Below are 22,717 nucleotides of genomic sequence, written 5' to 3'. Positions count from 1 at the left end.
ACCTTGACCTTGAAGCAAGGTCAAGATGCTATGTATGTTTTTTGGGGCCTTGTCATCATACACCATCTTGCCAAATTTGGTACTGATAGACTGAATAGTGTCCAAGAAATATCCAACGTTAAAGTTTTCCGGACGGACGTCCGAAAGTCCGGACGGACGACTCGGGTGAGTACATAGACTCTTCTTCTTCTTCTCTCCGTTGGGACCGGGTTTATTTGATAAACGTAAGTGGTCCCGCGTTGATGTCACTTGTCGATTCCGGATGCGGTGTGTGCCTCTTGGAATCGGGATGACAATTTAAAACAAGTCGCGTAAGGCGAAAATACAATATTTAGTCAAGTAGCTGTCGAACTCACAGAATGAAACTGAACGCAATGCAACGCAGCAATACTCGTAGCATCGTCAGTCCACCGCTCATGGCAAAGGCAGTGAAATTGACAAGAAGAGCGGGGTAGTAGTTGCGCTAAGAAGGATAGCACGCTTTTCTGTACCTCTCTTTGTTTTAACTTTGTGAGCGTGTTTTTAATCCAAACATATCATATCTATATGTTTTTGGAATCAGGAACCGACAAGGAATAAGATGAAAGTGTTTTTAGATTGATTTGGACAATTTAATTTTGATAATAATTTTTATATATTTAATTTTCAGAGCTTGTTTTTAATCCGAATAGAACATATTTATATGTTTTTGGAATCAGCAAATGATGGAGAATAAGATAAACGTAAATTTGGATCGTTTTATAAATTTTTATTTTTTTTTACAATTTTCAGATTTTTAATGACCAAAGTCATTAATTAATTTTTAAGCCACCAAGCTGAAATGCAATACCGAAGTCCGGGCTTCGTCGAAGATTACTTGACCAAAATTTCAACCAATTTGGTTGAAAAATGAGGGCGTGACAGTGCCGCCTCAACTTTCACGAAAAGCCGGATATGACGTCATCAAAGACATTTATCACAAAAATGAAAAAAACGTTCGGGGATTTCATACCCAGGAACTCTCATGTCAAATTTCATAAAGATCGGTCCAGTAGTTTAGTCTGAATCGCTCTACACACACACACACACACACACAGACACACACACACACACACGCACATACACCACGACCCTCGTTTCGATTCCCCCTCGATGTTAAAATATTTAGTCAAAACTTGACTAAATATAAAAAACCCAGTGTTGTATGCTCTTCCCATTGTGTCTGTGGGTCTCTTCACAACTACAGTCTGCAGTGATGTTCCGAGGCGTCGGTCATCGGTCATAGACCGATTTTAGGTTGTAAAATGACCGATTGCAAACACCTCTGTCCCGTCAAATGTCCGATCCGATCGCGAAGTCAGCGGTCATTGTCCGATAGTATTACGTCTAGAGCGGTCACTGCAAGAAGAATCTGTACAAACTGAAGTATCAAACCCCGTTAAAACGAGTTCGAATCGGGGCCTACTTGAACTTCAATTTTCACTCTCGGTCGAACAATAACACAAGGGACGCAACTCTCGACCGAACAATATTACAAGAGCCACAACTCTCGCTACTTTTGACAGCGACACACTTCCGCCGCCACATTTCTGCAAAGATGCCGCCGAAGAAAAAGGTTTGCGTGGGAAAAGGGCAGACACTTTTTAGTGGCTTTGTTAAAAAAAGGACGACACGGACAGTCAAGTTGCAGACCGTTTTTACCCCGCCATGGAAGTTAAAGAAGGATAGAAAGCTGTTCAAGCTCACTGAAAATGATCACGTATGACATTAATTCTGAAGCATAGTGTGTGTGTGTGTGTGTGTGTGTGTGTGTGAAAGATCACTTATGACATTCTGAAGCATGAGTCTGTGTGTGTGAAAGTAACCCTACTGAACACTTGCATTTAAAATAATAAAATAAATTTGGAACTGTTCACTTTTTATTTGCCTTTATTCATATATATTCTGAGTCATCTAAAAAGGTTAGGTGCCATGATTGGTTCGCTTGATCTGAATGTCCTATTGTTTTTTTTGTAGTCAGGACATGATGTCCTATTAGTTTTTTGATTGAAAAGTACCATCACCGTACCATCACCTAGACTGGTCCGCTCTGCAGAACCAAATTAAAGATAAATCATCATGAGGACATAACTCTCACAACAGAAATCAATCAGAAAATGTACATCAAGTTGCTGCCCTTGTATCACATGCTAACACCACTTTAAGCAATGATTTCTTCTTTGACTGTCAACACCTGTTTTGACACACTATTATACAAACTCATAACACTTATTTGAAACATGATTATAAAAGAAGTCATACCAACCAAATACATGCTTCGTGAAATTTTTTTCTCCCTTTCCTTTACAAAAAAAAAAGAAAGGAAAACAAGTCGCGTAAGGCGAAATTACTACATTTAGTCAAGCTGTGGAACTCACAGAATGAAACTGAACGTAGTCCGCCGCTAGTGCAAAAGGCAGTGAAAGTGACGAGCCTGTTTGGCGCGGTAGCGATTGCGCTGTGCTTCATAGCACGCTTTACTGTACCTCTCTTCGTTTTAACTTTCTGAGCGTGTTTTTAATCCAAACATATCATATCTATATGTTTTTGGAATCGGGAACCGACAAGGAATAAGATGAAATAGTTTTTGAATCGATTTAGGAAATTTAATTTTGATCATAATTTTTATATTTTTAATTTTCAGAGCTTGTTTTTAATCCAAATATAACATATGTATATGTTTTTGGAATCAGAAAATGACGAAGAATAAGATGAAATTGTTTTTGGATCGTTTAATAAAAAAATTATTTTAATTACAAGTTTCCGATTTTTAATGACCAAACTCACTCATTAGTTTTTAAGCCACCCAGCTGAAATGCAATACCAAACCCCGGCCTTCATCGAAGATTGCTTTGCCAAAATTTCAATCAATTTAATTGAAAAATGAGGGTGTGACAGTGCCGCCTCAACTTTTACAAAAAGCCGGATATGACGTCATCAAAGGTATTTATCGAAAAAATGAAAAAAACGTCCGGGGATATCATACCCAGGAACTCTCATGTCAAATTTCATAAAGATCGGCCCAGTAGTTTAGTCTGAATCGCTCTACACACACACACAGACAGACACACACACATACACCACGACCCTCGTCTCGATTCCCCCCTCTATGTTAAAACATTTAGTCAAAACTTGACTAAATGTAAAAAGGATCACTATACAAATGCATTAGAAAAGTTTGTAAGTCACACATTTTTACTCCACATGTTGTTTCTACACTAAAAATGGAAAGAAGCACAATCTTAGACAGCCAGCCATTTACTTTCCAACAAACTATTTCAGTTGTAACTTCCACGACCAACATGTTAAAAAGCTAAGCAAAGCCACACAATTTTGGAATTGTAAAACTATACAACTTTGAGCCATGGATGAAAAAAAATTACAGGCACTGAGAAACATTTTCCTTACTAGTTTCTCATCGAAACATTGATGTATGCATCCATAAAAAAGTGAACGTATTCATTCACAGGAACAGACAGTGACACACACACACACACACACTCTCTCTCTCTCTCACACACACACACACCACAAACTCTCTCTCTCTCACAAACACAAACTCTCTCTCTCTCTCACACACACACACACACACACACACACACACACACACACACACACACACACACACACACACACTCTCTCTCTCTCTCTCTCTCTCACATTAACTTCCCTCCTCCCATTTCAGATTGAATGAGCTCTAGTAAATGTAAATGCCTCGTGCATACAATGCATGACTCACCACAGAAACTGCAGAGAACAAGAAGTAAAAACAAGTCGCGTAAGGCGAAAATACAATATTTAGTCAAGTAGCTGCCATTTTTCAGCAAGACCGTATACTCGTAGCATCGTCAGTCCACCGCTCATGGCAAAGGCAGTGAAATTGACAAGAAGAGCGGGGTAGTAGTTGCGCTAAGAAGGATAGCACGCTTTTCTGTACCTCTCTTTGTTTTAACTTTCTGAGCGTGTTTTTAATCCAAACATATCATATCTATATGTTTTTGGAATCAGGAAGCGACAAGGAATAAGATGAATGTGTTTTTAAATTGATTTGGACAATTTAATTTTGATAATAATTTTTATATATTTAATTTTCAGAGCTTGTTTTTAATCCGAATATAACATATTTATATGTTTTTGGAATCAGCAAATGATGGAGAATAAGATAAACGTAAATTTGGATCGTTTTATAAATTTTTATTTTTTTTTACAATTTTCCGATTTTTAATGACCAAAGTCATTAATTAATTTTTAAGCCACCAAGCTGAAATGCAATACCGAACCCCGGGCTTCGTCGAAGATGACTTGACCAAAATTTGAACCAATTTGGTTGAAAAATGAGGGCGTGACAGTGCCGCCTCAACTTTCACGAAAAGCCGGATATGACGTCATCAAAGACATTTATCAAAAAAATGAAAAAAACGTTCGGGGATTTCATACCCAGGAACTCTCATGTCAAATTTCATAAAGATCGGTCCAGTAGTTTAGTCTGAATCGCTCTACACACACACACACACACACACACACACACACACACACACGCACATACACCACGACCCTCGTTTCGATTCCCCCTCGATGTTAAAATATTTAGTCAAAACTTGACTAAATATAAAAAGAAAGAAAAAAAGAAGAGAGATGCATAACTTTGGACTGTTGGTCAGATTGGGCGAGAGATGTGGTGCAATCATGGTCTGTGTGTTGTGTAGTTCCCAGGGCAGCTGAGGGCTACAAGATGGCGCACCTTTTCTTCTTGCCCACTCGCTTTTGACGCTGGGTTTTCAAGTGAGCTGGCTGAGCCCTTGTAAAGAAAGAGGAAAAAAAGTTAAAATGTAAGCAAGTACTCTTCAGCCAGCACATCCTCCCTCCTCCATCCATCCCTTAAAAACATCAGATAATCCTTCTTGGTTTACAGATGAAACTTTATGCACATTCCCAAAAGTGTATGTGACAGGGAGACTAGCGCATCACCCTTCACAGCAGACTCTGCAGAGTTGTCTGCCAGCAAAGAGCTCCACGTTTCTTCTACGTTGCCAGCTAGACACCTGTCAGTTGTGGAGCTCTGTTTGTGATTGGGTCTGGCTGCTGCAGACTCCTTGTATGCTCTTGGGAACCTTTGTGTACCTATAGCAGTTTTTGTAGGGCAAAGAAATTGGCTCTAAAATCTCAATCCTGTTTGACTGGCCTTGCCTCCAACGGTGATTCTTGTGCTTCGGGCATTCTTTCTTTCTTTCTTTATTTGGTGTTTAACGTCGTTTTCAACCATTCAAGGTTGTATCGCGACGGGGGAAGGGGGGAGATGGGATAGGGGAAAGGGGGGAGATGGGATAGAGCCACTTGTTAATTGTTTCTTGTTCACAAAAGCACTAATCAAAAAATTGCTCCAGGGGCTTGCAACGTAGTACAATATATGACCTTAGGCCAAAAAAAAAGAGGTCTGTTTACGGTAACATAGGCCAAAAAAATAGGGTCGGTAGGTGGGGATTTTTTTTTTTTTTTCCCAAAAAACCATATTTTTACGTTATTTTGCCAAAAAAACAAGATTTTTTTATTTTTTTTTCCCCAAATGCCAAAAAAAAGTCTAGGGTCGCGCGAAAAAACTAGGGTCGGTCGGGTTACCGTAAACAGACCTATTTTTTTTTGGCCTTACTGGGAGAACTTCGGGCATTCGGTTCCATGTATACATGTACACGTATAACCAACATTTCTAGATAAAGGGTGGATGAGGAAGAAGCAAAGCAAGCTTAGTTAATATCAACCTGCTTCATACTGAAATGACCCCAACTGCAGTTACCAGCTGTGTAGCAGACAGAAAACCCATTATAGTTATGAAGTTAAACTGACAACTCGATATTTCATCTAATAATCAAATGGTGTAAATATCAAAACAAGTCAAAGGGATACTCCCTCTAGGATAACATAAGATAAGGATAAGATTTTTATGTAGTCCTTGGGAAAGCAAGCTTTCCATACAGTACGGCGCTACCCATTTTGTTCTCTCTTTTCCATGCATGCGTGTTTCCAACTCCAAGCCCTGAGACTTTCGCTGTCAACTTGGGTTCTTAATCGTGCACACCGGGGTGTTCGGACAGCGAGGAGAGTCTACACAAAGTTGACATCGTTTTAAGGTCAAAACAAGTCGAAATTTTGAGACAGCTGTGGGAAGGAGACAGTGATATTGTTGCATCACTCCCAACTGGTTACGAAAAAAGTCGTCTGCTCCGTTGCCATTTTGTTATGATCATGTGACAAAGTTGATTATCACGTGACACTTTTGCCATATCTAGAGTTGTTGCACAGTAAATACATCCGCGAAAGATAGCTCGCTTGAAACTGTCTTACACAACAATTCCTTTCCAAATTTAAAAATTACACACCATGAAAAATCATTATTGACGATCGCGAATCTGCTTATATCAATAACACATTACGAAAAGCTCTAAATATGTAAAAATATGTTTTGCATCAAGTGTATTATTGCCCCCAATTTCTTTCAGCTCTGTTAGGTCACCCCTCTCTCTCTGGGACTAGAAATAATTGTAAGCAAATTCATTTTAGCAGAAGCCAGTAACAAGAATCCCTGACTGACAGACATAATCAGATTGAAAACGTACTTTGCAGCATTTATCTACAAGCTGTAGGGATAGCAGAAATCTGTGGTTTTGTGGTTGAAGCTCATGTTTCTCTTATAATCAGTGCTTGCAGCTTTTTCTGTACCTTGACCCGTGTACCATTGACATGAATTGCTTTGTATTTAATATTTTTCTAACAGTTTGCTCTTGGCTTGTTCACAGCAGAACGGCGGCTTTGGGTTGCAGCAACAACAGATGATGTTCAGCGGCCTGCCCACCCTACCCATGATGCCTGGCGGCATGAACAACTACCCTGGTGCACGCCCACCATATCCATACATGGTCAGTCACACAACACTTTATCTTCTCATCCCTCCTGTCTTTGCAGTGTCACATATCTATAGGTCCAATTCATTCTTCTTACTCGGCGTGACGTTATCAAATGGATCGGCTAGCTTTAGCCCTAAGGGGCACAACTCCGCTCATACTCTCTTCGCGCCGCCATATTGGATGCCGTCTTTGTTAGTTTTCTTCATTGCACTCTTGTTCTTTTTGCGTATTTCACTGTGTATGCAGACAAAATGAAGAAAACTGTGCATGCATGAGTCCAAAGGGGATCTGCCTTTTTAACACAACAGCACAACATAAAAAGTAAAGCAAGAATACATTATTATATTCATTTATTTATTCTTTATCTCAAATTACCATGCAGACAGTGCACCAAAATTCACAAGATAAAGCTCTCAAGACAGGCAAATGAGGTACAATGCAGCTCAGGTAACTACTGCAAAGTATAATTTTCAAAGCATCCTATCACAGTGTTCACTCTGAAGGCACAACCGATGGACAATTGTTGATTAGCGCACTGCACACAGCAAAAAATAACCAGTTATAATCGTCTTCTCCGCTCAGTAACTTCCTTCCAGTTGTCACCCTGATGGTAAACAACTTTAGGGATCCTAAAGTGTGCCTGCTGACTGCAGGTTTTGGCCACACAACGTGTCATTTTCACTTTTGTCGAGTCGCCACCCAACGCTCAAGCACTGTCAGAGATCGTGCAAGGCATCCAACATGGCGGCGGATGACCAATTCCAGAGAGTTACGACCCGTGATTCTCATACCGCGCGCGCCGAGTAGAAATGCTGTTGTTAACTTGAGTTTCTGCAATGGGCCTATATGATTATCTTCAAACTTTTTGCTGAATTTATTTATTTTATTTATTTTACCTCCAAGGGTTCAATTGTAAGGTAGTTTAAGAGTTGGGCCTGGAATCGGCTCACTATTTGGGATTCAAATGTTTTTTTCAGACTATTTAAATGCTGAGCAGATACAAATGAGTAACATTTAAAAGTGTCTCAGACATGTGCAGAAGCATTAAGCTTGAAGCCAATTACACAAGAGTTTAAATGTAAATTAAATTACATATCTTACCCAACTCACATATAGCAATTAACCCTAGTTCAGTGCTGGTAATGCTGTACGCGTCCCCTTGGTAACAAGGGAGACAACTCTAAAAAAGAGTGACCAATACCCATACTGGTATCAAGGCCAGACCAGTACTGAGTCTGTCTTCCGTATGCGTGCGCATACGCCGCCATTTGTAGTCATTCCTACCTCGGCGCTCTGTCAAGTTGGTCGCTATTTTGTACGCTCTGGCTGTTTTGCAGCCGTTGTCACTTCGTCTTTTGACTTTGTTACATTCCTCTTGGTTTTCTGCTATTCGTTTTGACTTCGCTACTATGTTGAGGTGAGATCTTTCCTTGTCTTTTCATGATTTTGACGGCGTTTTTGGCCACAATTTGGACTTGTAAAAAATTTTCAACATTTTTTTTCTTCTGTCTTTTTGTCATGGCTGATAATAGCAGGAAGAGGCATACCCCTAAATAGGTGGCTGCTGAGTCCTCTCCTTCCAAGAAAACGCCTAGGAAATCTAAACAAACCGGCCAGGCTGTTGTTTCTGTTTTAGAACCGACTTCCAAGAAATGTATTGATGTACTAGAGGAATACCCGGCTTCGCGCGGGTGAATCGCGAGACAGAGACAGACAGCGTATCCGGACTCGACGCGCGAACATCGGACAGCAATGTGCTCCATGACTTTGCCACATCACGGCTATTTTTAGCTCTTTGACGCACAGGAAGTTCGAACAAGAAAATAGTCCTTTGAATCACAGCCAAATATTCACAGAAAACACCAGAATCATATCATTTGCTGAAACTCATGGCGTCGTTTCCCGACCTACGTTACGACTGAAGATATTTTTTACTTAATTGTCGAGCCTGCAAAGCTTTGTCACAAACTTACACACCGCGGATGGCGACAATGTAGTGTCGGAAGGATATCGAGTGCAAACAGTCTCTCAAAGCGCGAAGTTTAGTGGAACAAAGCAGCCAAGAAGTTTTCGTATCCTCTGATTGTCGATGTTCGACATTCATCAAGTACTTAAAATTGGTAATCTGAACGCAACAGGAACTTTCAACAAATACAGCAAACTCTGAGGAATTGTGTTTTGTGTAGTTATTTTGGGTCAGACGGGTTTTGCCGGCAGGAAAGGCCAAACAGTGCAGATTCATGTCTGTCGCACAGGAACCGAAAGTGGTTCAAGCATTTCGTGTCTGTGTTGCGACATTCACCTTAGTCAGTTCCAAATGTCATTTTTTTACCAATATTAGTTGAAGTCCTTACCTTTCATAACTAGAATGTGTTGGGTAGAACACAAAAATACTGCAGAACTGATAAAAAATGCACAAAGGATTGAAGGCTTAGGTGGTTTAAAGTTGGAATTTGGTTTCCATGTTACAACATTCATCACGTAAATACAACACTTTAAAACGTCTCTTATTCAGCAACCAATTACTCTTGTCTAATTTTTGCATTATTATGTATAGCAAACAATAGACTTCATAGTAAAAACAATTATTTTGTATTTCTTGACACTTTATTTTTTACTTTGTATGTAACACTTTGGACCACCATTTCTGAGAATGACCCGTATATATAAATATATAGAGATAGATGACAGTCGACCCCCTTTGAATGAACTTAGGTCCCTCCCAGGTGGAATGGGAACAGTACGAAAATGATTCAGTGGCCTGAACATTTCATGTCGAGTCCCATCGCTGTCGACGACGCCAAATGTAACCGAGTGCCAAAACACCACAATCACCTTTGAAGGCGAAGTCCACTCAAACGGGATTGAGAATAACTGTTATGGCTTCTCGAAGGAAGGCCTGAACATACAGACACACCAAATCCCCTAGACCACATCACAAACAGAACTCTACAATCCACAGGTGTTGCCCACACACACACACACACACACACACACAGAAGCCGTATATATATATGTATATCTAATTTTTCGCGTGGCTATAAATTGATTCGACCTTTTCACTTTTACAGTAAGGACAACTTACGGGTGCAATCGTGACATTCTAAAAATAGTAACGTAGTAACGGGAATATGGATTGACGCCACACGAAGGAAGGGAGATAAACGCTGAAAACACTGGAGAAGATAAGGAAGAGATACTGGGAATGGATCCAGATAAAAACTAAAATCGGTTCAGCGCTGCGCGCTGAGAGCACGTGTTGAAATATCTCATCGATGAGGTTGTGTCCGGGGTGTAGCTGAATACGGTCTCCAAATTTGAAAAAGATCCACCGAGAACTTTGGCCGTGCATTGCGGACACACACACACACACACAGACAGACAGACAGACACAAGTCGTATATATATATAGATTGGTCGATTTGCCGGCTACCTCCATTTTACCTGTTAGGTCTTCGGACCAGGTCGATCATGAAGATAAGCCCGTTAAAGGGACTTCCTCTTCTGTGGGTTCTGGTTTGGCTTCTGCGGACGTAGCTGCTTTGCTACTTTCGCTCAGTTCGTAGGTTTCATCTTTGGCTGCGGAGATTTCGTCCACGAGAGCTGAGCTTCGGGCCCTTCCTTCCGTGGTGACTGATGTTTCTTCTCTGGCCAAGGTTCGCCCTTCCCCTTCCGCTACGGTCACGCACGCGGATGTTCATGCTGCACAGGATGATGATGACCGTCACTTCCTTTCCTTGAGTGGTCCGTCTTCCGGCGTTCCAGCTCAATCTAAATTTATGTCAGCTACGCAAGTAACCGGGTTCTCCGGCCAAAGCGTAGCGCGTCTTCAGGAGAAAGTAACCCCTGACATGATTCGTAGGGGCGAAAGTTCTGATCCCTGGGCTGGCTTCCACCGCTCTGTCGGTCGGTCAGTGCGGGGTAGGGACCCTGAGGAGCGAACGGAAGTCTTGGTGCACCCAGCTTTATCAGAAGATTTTGGCCAGGGTGTGCAGCTTGCGCTTCCGCCCTGGGGGCAGGAAGAGGACAGTAAAGCTGGCTCCTTGTTGAACTATGGCAGTCAATTTGGGGGTCAGCTTCCGGATTGCACGGATGTGCATGAAAGGTGTTCTGATGAGGGTGCTTCCGCTATGGGGGAATGCACTGAATTCAGGTTGCGGCACAAGCTGTCAAACGCTGTTGTGTAGGCAGCGGAAATGGCTTTCAAGTATTTCGAGGAAGGAGTGGTTGAGTCTAAGGCTCAGGTTGTTCCACCACCTTCTGCTCTTGGTGATTTCCGGAGTTCCAAGGAGACTAAATGTTCTTTCCGGTTCCGGGAATCACCGTCTGTGGCCTTCGAGATGTCGAAAGTTCTGACGAAATTTCGTCCTCAGTCGAGTACTCAGAGCTCTACTGTTCCTATGTTGTCACAACACAGTGAGGCACCTGAGTCGGCTAAGCCTTGGCTTGCTCAAGCTGATCAACAAGCTCCTGCTTGTTCCGCTGGCTTTCGGAATTTCAAACTGGGTACTCAGCCTATCAATCTGATTGAGGCTTTTACTCTACCTAGGTCAGCTCTTCCGGTTACACCGGAACTAGCCACTCTAAGGGAGGATGGGTATAGTAGGGACAGGTCTGTCCCCTATACTGAAGCTTCCCTTTTGGCATTGGAGGAAACTGGAAGGTCTCGGTTGGAGTTGTCTTCCGTGTCGGAGTCTCTCCAGAGATCTTTCTCAAGGTCGATGGCAACTTCTCTTGATCCTTTTGAATTTCGGTTTGATGCCTCCTCGGAGGATGTGACTACCCTTTTGGCTACTTTAGCCAAGGTTTCACAAGAACAGATGAATCTTTCGGCCAGACTGTATTCACGCAGTACATTCTCGCAGATCGGCTTTCCTAGCTGGGTCTAGGATCAGAGACAAAGGCACGATTGATAACCTGAGGGCCTCACCTTTCACGGAGGGCTCTCTCTTGGGTCGTACATCTCTCGATGCTCTGCAAAAAGAGACTCAAGATGCAAGAGATTTGGCCATTGCTCGGATTGCGCATCAGGGTTTCCAGAAAGCGCAGAGCAAGCCTCAAGGTCAGAAGCCTTCTTCCTCTGGTGGGGGCAAGGCACAGAACCAGAACACTTCTTCGCGAGGTAGGGGGCGAGGTGCTCCTTATCAGAAGAGGGGCTCTTCTTTTGGTGGTTCTAGGGGGTCGGGGCGTAAGCCCCACCCCAATGATGCCTTCCCGAACCTCTGATCCCGGTAGCCCCCACCTTCATGGTGGCGGGCGGCCCCTCCAGGACGCTCGCTTCCTGGTCACGCATGGTGGCCAGCGAGTGGATTCCATCTTCTCTGGGCAGAGGGAAAGGCTCCTCTGACCAGGATACCTCCGCCTTTCAAGTTCCCAAGAGACCCGGAGGCCAAGTCAGCTGTGCAGGGAGAGGTGACTTCCCTCCTTTTGAAAGAAGCGATCGAGGAGATTCACGATCAGGGGTCTCTGGGTTTCTATGGCAGGCTTTTTGTTGTCCCCAAAGCTTCAGGAGCATGGAGACCGGTTCTCGATCTGTCAACTCTGAGCAGATATCTTCGAGTTGTGAAATTCACAATGGAGACTCCTGCCTCGATGAGAGAGGCTCTCCGGCCAGGAGACTGGGCAACTTCTGTCGACTTGACGGACGCCTATTTCCATGTGCTCATGCATTCGGCGGACAGGAAATTGCTCCGCTTCCGCTGGGGAGAGAAAATTTTCCAATTCCGAGCTCTTTCGTTCGGTCTCTCTCTCTCCCCTTGGATATTCACCATGGTCATTCGTCATCTCTGTGCCCTGGTGAGACAGGAAGGTGTGCGGTTGAGGGCATATCTGGACGACTGGCTGATTTTACATCAGGACCAGGACCTTTGCAGAACACAAACGCAGAGGGTTCTCAGTCTGGCAGGGCAACTCGGCTTCACAGTGAATCTAGTGAAGTCGGAGTTGGAACCGTCCCAACATTTCACTTACCTTGGATTGGTCAGTCCGCCCTTCTCAGAGAAGGGTGGACAAGTTGCAGGCTTTGATTCGCTCTCTCTAATGAAAGAATCTATCCACGGCTCGGGAGTTGTCCTCGCTGCTAGGTCAGATGGAATCGATGGCTCCGCTGGTTCCTCTTGGCAGGGTTCACAAGAGGCCTTTTCAGGCAGCTCTGCAAGCACAATGGAATCAAGCGACTCAAGGCTGGAATGTCCAGGTCGAGTTGGGGAGTTGGTTCAGCCGTACCACGGATATGTGGCTCCTTCCCTGGGTTTCGCAGGGAGTTCCCATTGCTCCCCCTTCCCCGGAGAACGATCTGTTCACGGACGCCTCCCAGACAGGTTGGGGAGCACACCTGGCAGAGCAGACGGCGTCAGGTGTTTGGGACGCCAATCAGGTCTCTTGGCACATAAATGCACTGGAGTTAGAGGCTGTGGCTCTGGGTCTTCAGGCGTTTCTGCCTCTTCTGTCAGACAGCCATGTCAGGTTACATACAGACAACATGACTGTAGCGGCCTACATAAACCGCCAGGGCGGGACTCGGTCTCAGGGGCTGTCAGACAGCGCTTGTCACTTAATGATTTGGTGCAACGCTCATCGCATTCTTCTGTCAGCGACTTATCTCAAGGGCAGTCTCAATGTCTTGGCGGATGCCCTGAGCAGGGGGGACAAGGTCATACACTCGGAGTGGACTCTGTCCCACCAGGCCCTACATCGTCTCTGGGCGCAAGTGAACAAGCCGTTCGACTTGTTCGCGACAAGGTTCTCATCCAGACTTCCTCTCTTTGTGTCTCCGTTCCCGGATCCTGAAGAATGGGCGGTGAACGCACTCAAGATGGATTGGTCAAATCTGGTGGCCTATGCCTTTCCTCCCTTTCGCCTTCTGGGCAGAGTCGTGAGAAAGGCAGACAGAGAGGTCAGCGCTGGTTCTGGTTGCACCTCTTTGGCTCAGCCAGCACTGGTATCCCGATCTACTCCGTCTTGCGGTTCGTCCTCCAATTCCACTCGGAGTAAGAAAGGGCGATCTGTTACAGCCTCGGTCAGGCATACCGCACAAAAATCCACAAGCTCTACAGCTTCACGGGTGGATTCTGTCAGAGTCTCTCTGTTCCGTGCAGGGGCCTCAGCTTCAACTCTGAATTTGGTGCAACATGCTCTCAGGGATTCGACCAATTCTGTGTATTCTTCACACTGGGCGGCTTGGTCGAAATGGTGTGTTGATCCTCTCTCTCCTAGGTATATGCAGGTGGCCAAACACTTGTCCTGGCTAGCAGATGAAGGAGCTTCTCCCTCTTCTCTGCGAGTTAGATCTTCGATCTCTTCTACTCTCAAGCAGTTAGGTCACAAGATTAACCTCAGTGGGGTTATTGCTAGTGTCATCAAGGGCGCTTCTCTTGACACAGCTCGTTCCAAGGCACAGCTCCCTGCTTGGGACCTGTTTTTGGTTTTGCGGTTTCTTGCTTCTGATGAGTTTCAGCCTCTTCATGCAGCCAGTTTGGCTAATGTGACGAGGAAAACTCTTTTCTTGGTTTTACTTGCTACCTCTAGACGGGGTAGCGAAGTTCATGCGTTATCTGGACTTTCGAGGGATATTTCGTAGGAAAAGAATGGCTCCATTTCTCTTAAGTTTAGACCTGACTTTCTTGCTAAGAACCAGAAACCAGGTCAAACATCCCCTCTTATTCGCATTCCCCCCTTGAGCAATGTTCTTGCTCCTGGAGACCCTGATGTATTTAACTGCCCCGTTAGAGCCCTCAGCAGCTACCTGTCTCGGACTTTGCCTATTCGCTCTGAAACACAGAAACTGCTTTTTATCTCCCTCAACACGGTTCGGGGGAAAGGCATTTCGAGAGTCACTTTGGCCCAGTGGGTTTCCACAACGATTAGGCAGGCTTACATCTGGTGGGAAAGCCAGTCAGGCGATAATAGAGCAATCTTGCCTCTTACTGCGGCCAGGGCTCATGAGGCTAGAGCCTGGGCTTCTTCGTTAGCAGTTCTTTGTTCGGGGCGCCTCTCAGAGGTCCTTGAGTCGGCTTACTGGCGCTCTGAAGATGTGTTCATCAACTTCTATCTGAGAGATGTTGCTGGAACTCGACAGGATGGTAGTTCTAATAAGAATACTTTATTATCTCATAGAGAAATTCAGGTAGTTCCAATAAGAATACTTTATTATCTCAGAGAGAAGTTCTGCGTTGCCAGCTTTGGTAGCGGCAGGACAGGTCCTTCATTCTTGATATGGTGAGTGCCCGCCACCTATAGTAGCAATCTGCTATATGTGAGTTGGGTAAGATGTAATTTAATCAAAAATTTTAATAAATTTTCAGACCCAACTCACATCGTTTATTCCCTCCCACCTCCCCGCTGTTGGGGTATATTTTTCTAAAAAAGAAGTGAGTTGGGCTTCGGTTAGAATGACTACAAATGGCGGCGTATGCGCATGCATACGATAGACAGACTCAGTATTGGTCTGGCCTTGATACCAGTATGGGTATTGGTCACTCTTTTTTAGAGTTGTCTCCCTTGTTACCAAGGGGACATGTACAGCGTTACCAGCACTGAACTAGGGTTAATTGCTATATGTGAGTTGGGTAAGTATATTAATCAAATGAATTATTATTAAAATTTGATTAATTATTATGATTGTTTTCACACACAAATTGTAGAAGCATGTTGTTTGAAGGCAAGTGCAGAAGAGTTGAATGTGTATGAATTATTAGTTCTCATCTTCATTGAAAGCATATTAATCTTTTGCTCACCCTTTAGCATGTAGGCGGCATATTTGCCCACAGGATTGTGTACCAAATACTCATTTTCAGTTTGAAGCCAAGTAGAGAAGAGTTGAAACGTGTGTGAATTGTGACTTGTTATCTTGACGTGAAGAATGTTTTTTTTTTATTATTATTCTCTTTATTTATATAGCGCCTTATCCGAAGTTCAAAGCGCTTTATGCCGTGTGAGATGGAATTTTTTACACAATATACCACCCTTAGCGTTCAGTCAGTGATGTGGGCGGCATACTTCATCCACAGGGTGGGGCCACCAACTACTACCAACAACAACGCTCACCCTACGGTGTGGGCCCCAACTCGGTCCTCCCTCAGCAGCTGGAGGTGGTCTACCTCTACATCCGCGAACAGTCTGTCGGCGCCGTCATCGGCAGCAAGGGCCAGAACATCAAGAACATTATGCACCTTTCTGCTGCTCGCATCAAGGTGAGGGTCACAGTGGGCAATTCTCCAGACATTGATCGGAATTAGGAATCACAAGAAATCTGGAGGAGTTATATCCCTTCCCCAGCAGTCATGTGGGCTAATGCAACTGCTGCATTATTCAATTTAAAGCCTTGGAATGAAGTGGTTAATTGCAGTAGCTGTTTTTCATATTTTTGTTCCTTACAATGAAGGAATCCCAGCTCTTACAGACTTTTACCAGTCACTCTGTTATGCTGACCAGTTGAATCGAGGCGTAACCCATATTTGACTGGATACGCGCCCGCGTGTAGGCTAGTCAAACACCGGGATACGTGCGAGCGAGTGGTGTAGCCAAACAACGGGATACGCATTTGTGTGTACTTTGCAGGTGATGTCGGAAAACTTGTGTACACGTTAATCACTGACGTAGACAAGTTTAGTTAACTACGTCACCGGATCGGGTGATGACTAAGCAACATCTGTGTACTATTTTTGAATATTTTATTTTCGAATCGAGGCGACTGTTTTCGTTTCCTGCCGAAGTAAACAAAAAACTTGTCACGTTTGAATACAACAATGGCGGAGATAGTCAGAAGTTCCCCAAGCAATGGAAGCGATATTGAGGTGGATCGAGATAAAGAAAACGATCTACTGGAGAATCTAGACAACCAAGAAGTTGTAGAAACATTTGATCCAGCAATGAGAGCTGAAATGCTCAGGCAGAATACATGATGTCTGACGGCGAAGACATGTCGGTGTCAGTTGTGGTTTTTCTTAGAATAGTTTATAACCATATGTTCTGCATTAAATATTGCTTCTTCGTGTTGAAAAATGGAGTTGAACACGGGTTGATTTTTTTTTACAATGAATTCTGCACTTCCTTTTATTCCTGAGTTCGTGGTTTTTATTTTGTCATCCTAAAATTCACATAAGTGTGTAGAAAAATCATTTCTCATTTTTGAGTCACTTGAGAAAATGTGACTCTATGTAATCGGTCAGTGTTAGTCTGTCCGGCCGGCCGTCCGGCCGGCCGTCCGTAGACACCACCTTAACGTTGGACTTTTCTCGGAAACTATCAAAGCGATCGGGCTCATATTTTGTTTAGTCGTGACCTCCAATGACCTCTACACTTTAACGATGGTTTCGTTGACCTTTGACCTTTTTCAAGGTCACAGGTCAGCGTCAAAGGAAAAATTAGACATTTTATATCTTTGACAAAGTTCATCGGATGTGATTGAAACTTTGTAGGATTATTCTTTACATCAAAGTATTTACATCTGTAGCCTTTTACGAACGTTATCAGAAAAACAAGGGAGATAACTAGCCTTTTCTGTTCGGCAACACACAACTTAACGTTGGGCTTTTCTCGGAAACTATAAAAGTGACCGGGCTCAAATTTTATGTGAACATGACTCCCAGTAACCTCTACACTTTGACGTCTGCTTTGGTGACCTTTGACCTTTTTCAAGGTCACAGGTATGCTTCAGGTATGCATTGTGTTGTGAATAGCAATTTCTTCCTGTCCATCTGATGCCTCATATAATATTCAGAACTGCGAAAGTGACTCGATCGAGCGTTTGCTCTTCTTGTTTTGAGTCACTTGAGAAAAAGTGACTCTATGTAATCGGTCAGTGTTAGTCTGTCCGGCCGTCCGTAGACACCACCTTAACGTTGGACTTTTCTCGGAAACTATCAAAGCGATCGGGCTCATATTTTGTTTAGTCGTGACCTCCAATGACCTCTACACTTTAACGATGGTTTCGTTGACCTTTGACCTTTTTCAAGGTCACAGGTCAGCGTCAAAGGAAAAATTAGACATTTTATATCTTTGACAAAGTTCATCGGATGTGATTGAAACTTTGTAGGATTATTCTTTACATCAAAGTATTTACATCTGTAGCCTTTTACGAACGTTATCAGAAAAACAAGGGAGATAACTAGCCTTTTCTGTTCGGCAACACACAACTTAACGTTGGGCTTTTCTCGGAAACTATAAAAGTGACCGGGCTCAAATTTTATGTGAACGTGACTCCCAGTGACCTCTACACTTTGACGTCTGCTTTGGTGACCTTTGACCTTTTTCAAGGTCACAGGTATGTCTTGAATTCTTCAGGTATGCATTGTGTTGTGAATAGCAATTTCTTCCTGTCCATCTGATGCCTCATATAATATTCAGAACTGCGAAAGTGACTCGATCGAGCGTTTGCTCTTCTTGTTTTATATCCTTTTGGTGCACATATGACAAAAAACAGCTGCACAGTGACAGTTTACATGCAAGTACCCCACATTCACAACACTGGCACAAAAGAGTGGAAATCTCTGTGACCTACTAAGCCTAAGCACTGGTGCTCTCAACATTGCTTGCAGTCAAATATGGGTTAAACAGATTTACTTGATGAATTGACCATGTTTGAGAGGGGGAAAAACTAGCAAGAGAAATATCTTCTTTTGACTAGTTGCTGTGATTTCAACATGTGCACGGTAAAATGCCAGAGTGGAAAGTAAGGTGAGGCTGTGTTTTGTGCAGATCATGAGCGGCGAGGGTAAGAACGGCAGCAACGGCAGTGAGAATTCTGGTGGTGGTGGTGGTCACCAGGGGCAACACGGTGTGGAGGAACGCAAAGTCATCATCACCGGCACCCCTGAGGCACAGTGGAAGGTATGTGTATGTTATTTCGTTGTGAAGACGGGGATGCGCAAGATATCACATTTTCACCTAAAGCTACAGACTTACATGTCGAAGAAAAAGGTCGTATCAACCACAGCTTTGCCCACTATCGCTAGTTTCAATAACAAAATGATGGTGATTTCAAAATCCCATGTCCGATGCAATGAGTAGTGCTGACAATGTTAAGTAGGTTAGGGAATGTGTGCATGCCTCTTTCTGTAGCTTTCGATGATCAGCATAGAAATTGTTATGCTCTGCGCATGAGTTTCACTTTCGCAGACCTGTTTTCCCATTCGATTTTGCCGTATTTTGTATGCAAAGTTGCCAAGGATACGACCAATACGTTTGGAGAAAAAAACAACCGATCTTAAAGAAAATCAAGTTTGATCGTGATCACTAAATTGAAGAAGAAGAAGAAGAAATGGAAAATAAGTTGCCAAACCTGTTCTCGCGATAGCCCAGTGGAGAAAATCCAGCTTTGACGTTTGGGCAATGTAATCACGTGAGACGTGATATGACGAGATTTTATCTGCCGCTGTTGTCGTCGAGTCCAGGACGTTGACGATAATGTCGAAGCGAAAAGCAGCAACGCCTAAAAGCTCCACTTCTGAAAACGGACAATGTTATTGCTGCCCTTGAAGCAATAGCTCAATATTTTGAAAATACGCTGAATCTCCGTGAAAAGTACACCAAATTCAAAGTGTGGGTAAACAGGTCTGATTTCGTTTTAAGCTATGTGATTTTATTTATGTAAATGTTATTAGATTTGTTTCACTAAAGTAGACTACATTAGGTGGTTGTTTGAGTTTTAACAAAAAGTTTTTCTTTCTCTAGGCCCAGTTCTACATCTTTGAGAAAGTGAAATCTGAGATGCGACTGGCCCGACAAGATGAGGTGCACCTGCGTTCCGAGGTGGTGGTGCCCAAAGCCACCATTGGACGCATCATCGGCAAGGGAGGACAGAACGTGAGCCATGTGGAAACTAGCATAATGATTATTAACAGAGGCAGAGCAGTAATAATTGTTTCACTTTTGTTCTCAGTAAAACAATGCGGATATTTTCTTTCATGATGAGTGTTCCATCCGTGTAGCCTTATCTTACTGCTCATATCAAATTGAGTACTAATGAAAATGTTTTTATCTTGCTGATCTGAACAAACATTTATTGTCAGATTTTGTGATTGACGATTTCAGTTAGGTGGTATACATGACCTTTCCTGCAGTGCAAGAAATGTACTTAGCGTTTTTTTGCGTTCCAGTCGGTTGGAATGAAGAGTAGGGCTGTTTTTGTTCAGTGAAGGGTCAGCAGAGTTAGTGACATAGTACACCTCTAGTAGATATGAATAAGGGAATGATGGTGAAGTGGTAAATTTGAGCTCATTGAGAATCCTGAATTTCATAGACTATTACAGTAGCCAATCGATGAATGTGCACGGGTCAGATCGATCAATGTGCATGCGGCTGATTGATAACTTTGCTTATTGTGCTCAGGTGAAGGAGATGCAGCGAGTGAGCGGGGCCATAGTGCAGGTGCCTGAAGACCAAGGGGAGGTGGAGGAGGTGCCCGTCACCATCATCGGTCACTTCTATGCCTGCCAGTCGGCCCAGCAACGTATCCGCGCCCTCATGAACAACATCCAGGGTCTCCAGCAGCCCCGCCGCACCAGCCGTCCAGGCTCCCAACAGCCTGGCCAGATTCTCCAGATGAACGGAAACTAGACGTCTGCATGCCCCCTTCCCCCCCATCCCCTCCCCTTGGGTCTCTTCCGCCCCCCACCTCTCACACCTCTGCGTCATGGGGCTGTATTGGCGTGACTTGTGAAAGACGCAGTGGTCTCGTTGCCATTGTCTTTGAAGGTACATGTTTTGGCTCGTTTTTTGTGGTGTACACTGCCAGTGACTAGGGCTCATGTTGTTGTTTGAATTGAGAGCATATTATTTTTTCACACTGGCAGAACTGAAAGCATCAAAACTTGTTATTATTCTTGTGATAAGCATCACACGGGTCAAGGCATGTACTTACGGCAAAGATAATGTCATTGAGCAGGAATTTTTGTGTGTGAGGTGGGGTGTGGAAGTACGTTATACGCCACCTGGATATGTACCAAAGAGCCTGCCAGCCTCCAGTCTCTTTCTTCCCTCCCTCTCCCTGTCTCCCTCCCCTCCCTTCTCTGTCTCCCTCCCCTCTCTCTGTCTCCCTCCCCTCCCTTCTCTGTCTCCCTCCCCTCCCTTCTCTGTCTCCCTCCCCTCCCTTCTTTGTGAAATCAGCTCCCCCATTTCATGTCTCTTGCCCATTTCTTGTGATCCTTGTAAAACATTTTTTCCCTGAAGAGTAGGAATAAAATCCACCCTACAATGCCGCATGTTATCCCATTCCTTGTCTTTCCCCATGCTGGATGTCTTTTTCCCCCTTTCATTACCCCCGTCTTACCTTACGGTCTTCTGCCTTTTCCGTTTACTTTTCTTCATTTTTGTCCCATTTTCTGTTCTGTGCATTCTTTTTCCCCCAGTAACGGTATCAAAGACTAGTCAAAATGTCATTTTTGAGTCACTTGAGAAAAAGTGACTCTATGTAATCGGTCAGTGTTAGTCTGTCCGGCCGGCCGTCCGTAGACACCACCTTAACGTTGGACTTTTCTCGGAAACTATCAAAGCGATCCGGCTCATATTTTGTTTAGTCGTGACCTCCAATGACCTCTACACTTTAACGATGGTTTCGTTGACCTTTGACCTTTTTCAAGGTCACAGGTCAGCGTCAAAGGAAAAATTAGACATTTTATATCTTTGACAAAGTTCATCGGATGTGATTGAAACTTTGTAGGATTATTCTTTACATCAAAGTATTTACATCTGTAGCCTTTTACGAACGTTATCAGAAAAACAAGGGAGATAACTAGCCTTTTCTGTTCGGCAACACACAACTTAACGTTGGGCTTTTCTCGGAAACTATAAAAGTGACCGGGCTCAAATTTTATGTGAACGTGACTCCCAGTGACCTCTACACTTTGACGTCTGCTTTGGTGACCTTTGACCTTTTTCAAGGTCACAGGTATGTCTTGAAGGAAAAAAATTGAAATATATCTCTGAAACTATTCATCGGATTTGATTCAAACTTTATAGGATTATTCTTTACATCAAATTATTTACATCTGTATTGTGTTGTGAATACAGTAAAACCTGAGTCTAGCGGACCCTTGTTGTAACGGCCACCTGCTACATACGGACAGTTTATCATGGCACGAACACGATTTCAACAATAACTAACCTTTAACGGGCGGACACCTGCCACTTACGGACGCGGACACGATTTTTTGGACCGTAGGAAGTGTAAACACTGTCACAAACGGACACAACGTACATAAAAACGCAACTTCGAAAACTCGACTGTTATGCAGACAGTGCTCGGCAGCCGTAGCCGTAGCACAAATGGTTGTTGATTGGTTGTCCTGTCCCTTTTCTGACCAATCAGTGGCTTGTTTAGATGGAGACCCACTTTCGCTCACTCACTTTCGCTTTTCCGCATTGTGGATACAGTCACAATCAAAAGCAACAGTAGACTACTGTGTTTGAAAATGGAATCTCCAGCAGGAAAAAGAAAAGCGTTGACTTTAGAGCAGCGTGTCGCTGCCTTGAAAAAACTAGATAGCGGCCAATCATGCCAAGATGTGGCGAAGGAGATGGGATGTGGTAAAACACAGATCGCGAGGATCAAATCGGAAAAAGAAGACGTGATGATCTCTCTCTCTTTGTAAGCAATCGTTCGAAGGAAACAATAGTTAACACAGCTAAATTTTTGTTCCATGCATTTATGCTGAGACTAGAAAAACTGAATGAAACAAGAGCTGACCCAATTTGGTCGAGACACACTGCGGAATTTCCCGTTGAATGACTGATGAAGAGTCAGCTATTTTTAGCTTTGTGACGTCCGACTTGCGTAAGTTTGATACACAGTGTGGGTAGGG

The 22,717-nt window shown here is 43.6% G+C and overlaps 1 protein-coding gene across 12 annotated transcripts; it reads left to right on the top strand.

Annotated features, from left to right (window-relative positions):
* The first annotated feature begins 1,257 nt into the window (after nt 1-1,257).
* LOC138981859 (insulin-like growth factor 2 mRNA-binding protein 2) lies at nt 1,258-22,717 on the top strand. 12 transcript variants are annotated; one of them, XM_070354983.1, is made up of 7 exons: nt 1,260-1,594; nt 4,725-4,847; nt 6,810-6,929; nt 15,887-16,108; nt 18,615-18,746; nt 19,590-19,721; nt 20,247-22,717. In XM_070354983.1, the coding sequence occupies exons 3-7, from the start codon at nt 6,843-6,845 to the stop codon at nt 20,472-20,474; spliced, it is 801 nt and encodes a 266-aa protein (XP_070211084.1). In that variant the 5' UTR covers nt 1,260-1,594; nt 4,725-4,847; nt 6,810-6,842; the 3' UTR covers nt 20,475-22,717. The 12 variants fall into 12 exon arrangements, 11 of the variants coding, with proteins under 11 accessions (XP_070211076.1, XP_070211080.1, XP_070211079.1 ...); XM_070354982.1 differs by lacking the exon at nt 1,260-1,594 and adding an exon at nt 1,608-1,738; XM_070354975.1 differs by lacking the exon at nt 4,725-4,847 and having other exon boundaries at nt 1,258-1,738; nt 6,813-6,929.

This window comes from Littorina saxatilis, linkage group LG12 (assembly GCF_037325665.1).
Source record: "Littorina saxatilis isolate snail1 linkage group LG12, US_GU_Lsax_2.0, whole genome shotgun sequence".
Lineage (NCBI taxonomy): Eukaryota > Metazoa > Mollusca > Gastropoda > Littorinimorpha > Littorinidae > Littorina > Littorina saxatilis.
The sequence above is the reverse complement of the archived record's forward strand: the minus strand, read 5'-3'. Positions and strand labels throughout refer to the sequence as shown.